This window comes from Alternaria hordeiaustralica (assembly GCF_023758085.1).
Source record: "Alternaria hordeiaustralica strain BMP 2776 chromosome Unknown scaffold_28, whole genome shotgun sequence".
Classification (NCBI taxonomy): Eukaryota; Fungi; Ascomycota; class Dothideomycetes; order Pleosporales; family Pleosporaceae; genus Alternaria; species Alternaria hordeiaustralica.
This window is the reverse complement of record NW_026056800.1, coordinates 330,569-337,899: the sequence shown is the minus strand read 5'-3', so window position 1 is coordinate 337,899 and position 7,331 is coordinate 330,569. Positions and strand designations below refer to the sequence as shown.

Here is a 7,331-nt window from a genome sequence, read left to right as displayed (position 1 = left end):
CTTAGTATATTCTACTAAGTAAGATATAGTATATTATTCTTATTAATAATATAATAATAGTACTTATTTACAAAGTATATAGTAGAGAGAGAGTTATAGAATATTTATTTATTTTATTTATACTATACATTTTTTTATACTAAATTAATTCTAAACTATTCTAGAAATAATTTACTTAGAAATAGTACCTAACTACCTACTAGAACTACTACTCTTAGAGAGAGTAGGTAAACGCTTAAAAGAAAAGTATAAGAAGAACTAGTAAGATTTGCACTTATTCTCTTTATTCTAGAAGAAGGTATAATCTAAATTTATTAGAAATAATTCTAAATTATTCTAAAAATAATCTAAATAAAACTTACCTTAAATATAGTCTATGTCTAGGCTATTAATATTATACGCTTAGTAGAAAAGCTTATCTTTAGGCTAATTATTATAGTAGTCTCTAACTATATTAGTTATAGTAGTAAAGTTAAGCTATAAAAGTTAGAAATAATTTAGAAACGTTTAAGAAATAATTTACCTATTCTCTCTTTAAATTATTAATCTAGATAATATTCTAAAGAGAGTGTTTCTAGTTTTTCTACTTTTTCTTTTCTTCTTTATTATCTAGTACAGTAGCAAAGTTCTTAAAATTATTATAGTCTAAATTATTTACTAATTAATCTAACTTATAGTCTAAATTATTTAATAAATAATCTAACTTAGACTTATTATTAGATTCTAGCTAGGTAAGAGCCTGTATAGGCGTAGAGTTAGTAGAAGAAGTAAAAGAGTTAGTAGAGAGGTTAGTAATAGCGTTGTAAGTAGCTATAATCTAAATATAGAAACCTAGGTAGAATTAATTAAGAATTAATTAAAAAATAATTTAAATAAACTTACGTATCTTAGCTTAGATCTAGGCGTTAGTAGAATTTTTAACTTACCTAGTAAACGCTATTCTTAGCTAGTAAGCTTAGTGTAAATAGTTTCTAAGCGCAACGCAACTTGTATACTTCTACTAGAAAAAATATTAAAAATAATTAAGAAATAATCTAGAAATAATTTATACTCTATAAAGAATTCTACTTTAAATTCTAATATAGTAGTATAGCTAATCTATATAAATAATAAGTTTACTCTACGTATTAGTAAAAAAAGATAAGCACCTAAATAAGTATTAGTTAAGCTAGAGAAATTACTTATAAGTAGGCTAAATTTATTAGAATTATTTATAGATTAATCTAAAAATAGTTTATACATTTTCTTAGAGTATACTTTAGATTTAGTAGGCTATTATAGGTAGCGTAGTTTAGTAGAGAGGTTTAGTAGAGTTATATTATTATTATTTAGGTAGAATTATTTCTAAAATAATCTATAATTAATTTGCTAAGGCGCTACTTTAGCGTGCGCATTAACTGCGCATAGATGCCTTAGTATGCTATGTCTTAGCGCGCCCTTAGTTAGATGGCCTGCGTTCTGCTGCGGTATGCGCGACACAGGGAACTATCACTCCTATTCGCCAACTTCCTACCTGGAGAACGGGAGAAGCTGTAGAGCTGTTCATGCATACCGGGGTAACCTTCGGTGAGCGACTCTCTGGCTGTGGCCCATTTTACCCGCGTTTTTAACCGCGTTTGCTTAGACTTGGCCTTGGGCGTAAGCAGTGACCCTCTTCATGAAGGCAGACTGCCGCGTACACCCAGTGCTAGGTGAGCGGTCGTTGGGTATCTCTCATAAGACAAGATGCAATCGCGGAGAATGTTCAGTCGGGAAACAACCCATGTCAACCGCCTGATCTCACGACAATCCATAACGCTTGTCTAGATGAAAGCCTCACCTCAGGTCCCCCTGCTCTTCAGCTGACGAGCACACGGCCGCAAGGTAGCAACCAAAGCGCGTTCCTTCCAGCATGTACAGGCTAAGATTTCGTCATCATTAAAGCCGGCATAGGCTTTCCAATCTTTGCTCCCATGAAACGACCAAAATCGCAAGTGTGATCTTTTCTCCAATACACTCGTCGTACCATCACGAGTCCTGGTCACCCTCCTGAGTTCCCATGATAATGAGAAGGTTTGCTACAATGAGATGCGTAATACAAAGCTTCAGCTTACAAGCTAGCCCAACTCGTTCGTTCCAGCAACAGAGCTACACTAAAAATGTCTTCTAATGACCAAGGGGGCGCCAACCGTGGCCCCTCTCCTGTACCTTCCAAAGACAAAGTCCCCGAACTTGTTCGCCCTAAATCTGATAACTCTGACCATACTGATCACCCTAGCGAGGAAGGTGACTCAATGTCGACTATCGAAACCACGAGCACTGAGAGTGTCGAATTTGACGATGAAGACCAACCCAGCAATGAAGAAAGAAGGGTACCAATTGCAGGACCACATGATTCGCCTAGACACGTCGTGCGCGAGGGTGATGAAGGAAATGAGGGAGAAATTCGGGAAGCGAATCAGGAAGCAAATCCAGGAGGAAATCCATAAGGAAATTAAGGACACAATTAGGGATTCCCTTGCTATGAATTAGTCTGGTAATGAAGCCGACCCGGAGTTGCAGGAGGAATCAGACCTTAATGATCACGTACATGTAGAAGAAGAATGGTTTAACTGATAGGTACAAGAGCTTGGTCATCATCAAAGTGTATTCTAGTATCGCAGTCTCGAAGACATTGCTTAGACATATTTGCCTGTTGACTACACCGGTCATACACACGTCTGACTGTGATCTAGCCTTATATACTAATCCCCGTCGGCTATCATACCACTCATCTCAGCGGTCGCGACGCGGGGTCCTTGGACCAGAACGATCCACACCATCTGGTCTAGACCAATCATCTTCTGAATCATACGGAGCGTCCTCATATGGAAGACCGTCACCCCTCCCATACGAACGATCGTGGTACTCATCCATAGCGCCACTGTCACTATGTGGGGCGACGCGGCGACGAGGTGAACGAGATCGACGGCGAGGCGAATTTGAACTATACTGAGGTGAAGTTGGTCGATACTCAGGCGATCCATACTGAGGCGAGGTTGGTCGATAGTGAGACGAAGCTGGCTGATAGAATGGACTATGAGGTGCTTCATTGCCGCGTCGCTGTGGTAGTGGAATTGCGTTCTGCCCGGTCGCAACTGCAAGGCCTTGAGGCGAAGTTGGCCGGTAAGATGGACTGTGACCGTAGTGTGGATTACCTGGTCCCTGATCGTCGCGCCACTGTGGTTGTGGGTTTGCAGGTTGCCCAACTGCAACTACATGATCTTGACGCGATCTGTCTTTCAGCTCCTTTTTCTCAAAGTCCATCTTTCCGATGACGTCGATGTTCTGTTGTCCGCTTCCAGTATTCACGTTTTGGTTGTAGACTGGCGCTGTCATGCGCATGTGCGTATTGCCATGTGGGCCCTTCAACGTCTGATTGTGACCCCCAGGCTTACCATCGCCGGCCGTCTTGTTGGTAACAGTATCATTGACCGAGAACTTTTGCTGTCCGGCACCTCGGTTTAGGCGATGCTCTGGCTCGGTAGGGATCTCATACTCGGTTGACGCGGCGCCGGTAGCTGAGGGTGGCGGAGGTTCGAATACGCCATACACGTTGATGTTCTGCTGTCCAGACCCGCTGTTGATGTTTTGGTTGTAGATTGGCGCGCTGTTGGTGAGGAAGCTAGTGGCGAATGGGGCCTCGATCGACTGAGAATGGCCATGGCCGTTTGGACCATTCTGGGAGTTAGTGACGGTATTTTCCTCTTTAATGTGACGGACATGACCGGATTGATCTAGAGCCTCAGATTTCTGATCTATCTTCCCAGAAGGTGGTGGAGGCGGTGGTCGAATAGGCTCGCGCTGTTGCCGTTTTGATGCATTAGGTGCTGGTGCCGTGGAAGCTGATCGCTTCCCGCCGTTTCGCAGAACCATTTCTTTGCCATCGGCTTCGTTCTCCACGTTTAATGACATGTCGAACGGTCGAAGGCCAAACATCCTCCGAGCTTCTTGAGCGAGGCCCAAAATGCTGTCGCAAACTTCCCGAGACTCTTTCCAAGCTTCCTTCTCGACTGCCTGGGTAAGATTGTTTGCATATGAGGTTTCTATCTGTGTCGGTTGTCGAAGTTCTTTACGGACCTTGGCCATCAAAGACTGTAGATGACCTTGATTAGAGGTGGGCTGCTTGGTCGTTGTACCCATTGGAGCCGCCATATTTGGTGTACTTGTGATCTAAAGCTAGGCTGTGTATCGAGTTGGAAGCCGGCTGATTAAATGCGGGTGCAAAACTGGAGGAAGGCACCAGAAGAACTTTCTCCTCCGTAGGCAGAAGCGTAAAATGCGGAAGAGGTGGTTTCACTTATGAAGTTCCCCCATTGTTTGTTCATTGGGCAATTTCCTTGTATCGATAGAACATTACATGCGCTTGTTGAGGTTGTTTGACCAGGTAGCATAGAATGGTAAAGACCGAGTTGGTGAACATCATGTTTGGCCTATGTCTAACGACATATCTCAACAGCGTTCGCCACACAGGTGTACCCATTGTTACGATACGCAGTCTAAGTTGGTGTTAACCCTGTAGGAGTGCCGCTCGTGTGCTCCAGTCGTATTAGTAAATATCAATGGACATCTCGTCGTTCTCGCAGGAAACATTGCAATCGGCGATAGTACATTGATGAATGAGATGGAAGAGAAGATGGAGTGACAGTTGAGACCTGGCAGGATCGCTCCGGAGATGGTGCAGAGATAAGCACACCAGCCACCTGGACTTCGCAGTACTTCAGCATTCATAACTATAGGCTCTACAGTATTGATCGCGACAAATGTATGGGAATCTCGAGCTTCGATCAAAAAAGCTCTTGTTGCACCCCAATTCGCATGCTCATACCAGCCGCCCCTGCTGCATCATCACCGACTTCCCCAAACCGTGCCTTCCTCGCGACGTCATCCCCCCTTGTCCACCTCCGCACCTGCAGATTACCCCATCCTACCCCAGACACGCATTTCTACGCGACCAAGCGACGCCACCAATAGCTCGGCAAGGCTTCCAACGGCGTTTTACGTCTTAATCATTCGCCAGAGCCTCTTGAATAACCCTTGCCCCGCAATTACTCCGTCGGTTATGCGCGCAGGCAGCTTGTGATAACGGCGATTCTGCCGACTGACCATCTTTTGTGACGTCGGGGTAAGATCTAGCATGCTGCGAGTGTTCGGGTGATATGATCCGGGTAGCGAGCGGTGAGGTATGAAGATGGTGGTATAGAAACATGGGGTACACCCACATGGTGTTCTGATCGCACTTCGCATATCTCATCGCCTTGATCGTGCGTCGCCTAGAATTGCTTCCGGCAGAGCAACGAGAAGTCTTCGCCAACTATGTTCCACGCACCACACTTCAACTGGCAAGTCAAGCCTCTACACGCTACACAAACCAACGTGACAAGCACTAACATCCTACACCGATATCCAGGTACGGCCGCGGCTTCAAACTCCGCGCCGCCATAACGATCGCCTGCCAGCTCGCCTTCGTCCTCTTCGGCTACGACCAAGGTGTTTTCAGCGGCATCGTTGGCAACGAAGACTTCCTAAACACTTTTGACCACCCCTCGCCCGGCCTTGAAGGCATCATCGTGTCGATATACAATCTTGGTTGCTTCACAGGATGTATTCTCAGCTTTATGTTCTGCGAGAAGACGGGTAGGAGGCTGGCTATGTGGATTGCTATGGTTTGGATCATTGTAAGTGAGAGGATGGTGGCGGGTATTGTGTCTGGGCTGTGGCTGATGATTGGTGATAGGTCGGTGGCGCGCTTCAAGCGAGTGCGTACTCGGTGCCGCATATGATGGTCGCAAGATTCCTGACAGGAATTGGTACGGGGATCGAGACATCGACTGTGCCGATGTACCAATCTGAGCTCTGCGAGGCGAACAAGCGCGGTCGCCTCGTTGCGTCAGAACCGCTCTTCGTCGGCGTAGGAATCGAACTAGCGTACTGGTTCGACTACGGGATGTCTTTTACGGAAGGATCGATCGCGTGGCGTTTGCCCATTGCATGCCAGGTCATCTTCGCGATTATCGTCATCGTACTTGTTTTTGGTCTTCCCGAATCACCCCGGTACCTGTATGCGCATGGCCGACATGAAGAGGCGCTTCAGATTCTTTGCGACGTATACGACGGTACGCCTGACGACCCAAAGATTGAGAAAGAGAACAGAGAAGTGCTCGAAGCTTTGCAGGTCGAAAGAGAGCATGGAGAGTACAAGTGGTCGCAACTTCTTAAGAAAGATCGTGTGCAGACTGGACGTCGTGTATTACTCGCCTACGGAGCGCAGTTCATGAACCAGATGGGCGGTATCAATTTGGTTGTTTACTACTGTTGGATGAAACCAGAAGCTTCTAGTTGGAGGGTAGGTTTGTGTTATGGCAAACACAAACACTACTTCTTAGGTACATAAGGGGGGTAGGGCTTCACCCTACTCCATCATCTCATTCTACATCAATTCATTGAGTTCAACAACTACATCACATCCGTTCTAGAAGACAACGTCGGCCTGGACAGAAACCTCGCCCTCCTCATGGGAGGCGTCATCAACCTAATGTTCCCGATCGGCTCCCTCTTCCCAACCTTCACACTGGACCGCACCGGCCGGCGGAAACCCATGATGTGGGGCTCTCTCGGGCTCGGCTTATCCATGATGATGATAGCCATCCTCTTGAGCTTCCGGTCAGAGGGAGGCGACGTGTCGCAAGCCACTGCGTCCGCCAGTGTCGCTTTCTTTTTCACTGTAAGCAGAAATGCGTCGCATTAGGAATGAGAAGCTAACAAGTTTTAGTACATGCTGGCGTTCGGTATGACAATGAACTGCATTCCTTGGGTCTATGTTCCCGAGATCCTACCGCTACATGTACGAGCGAAAGGTACAGCTGTCGGGATCTCAGCGAACTGGATTTGGAACTTCTTCGTCGTCATGGTTACGCCTACGCTTCTCGATAGCTTGGCGTGGAAGGGCTACCTTATCTTCATGGCGCTGAACTTTGCGTTCATACCGCTAATCGTATGTATTCGAAACGATACCGCAACCTCTATTCGCTAACGTGTTGTGTAGTATTTCTGCTATCCTGAAACTGCCAATCTTACGCTGGAAGAGATCGACTGGCTATTTTACGAAGGCGATGTCGTGAAGCGAAGCCGACGTATTGCGAAGGAAGGATGGGAACAAGCGGTTGGCACCGATCCTGCGACTATGGTGGAGACGGGTAGTGTGTCCAGCGGTAATAAGGCCGGACACACGACGGAGAAGGCAGAACACAAGGTGCACTAGTCCTCATTGGCATTCCAACTGGGACGATGTGACTGCGCTCCTACACCATCGA

General features: G+C 45.8%; 2 protein-coding genes across 2 annotated transcripts; one reads left to right on the top strand and one right to left on the bottom strand.

Moving 5' to 3' along the window:
* Positions 1-2,723: 2,723 nt before the first annotated feature.
* J4E84_009440 (uncharacterized protein) lies at positions 2,724-4,173 on the bottom strand (the record flags this gene model as incomplete). Its single annotated transcript, XM_049392002.1, has 2 exons — positions 2,724-3,154; positions 3,249-4,173. The coding sequence occupies 2 exons, from the start codon at positions 4,171-4,173 to the stop codon at positions 2,724-2,726; spliced, it is 1,356 nt and encodes a 451-aa protein (XP_049240403.1).
* Positions 4,174-5,225: 1,052 nt separating this feature from the next.
* J4E84_009439 (uncharacterized protein) lies at positions 5,226-7,279 on the top strand (the record flags this gene model as incomplete). The annotated part of the gene is made up of 6 exons (XM_049392001.1): positions 5,226-5,230; positions 5,429-5,696; positions 5,756-6,364; positions 6,422-6,742; positions 6,791-7,012; positions 7,064-7,279. The coding sequence occupies 6 exons, from the start codon at positions 5,226-5,228 to the stop codon at positions 7,277-7,279; spliced, it is 1,641 nt and encodes a 546-aa protein (XP_049240402.1).
* Between the last annotated feature and the right edge of the window lie 52 nt (positions 7,280-7,331).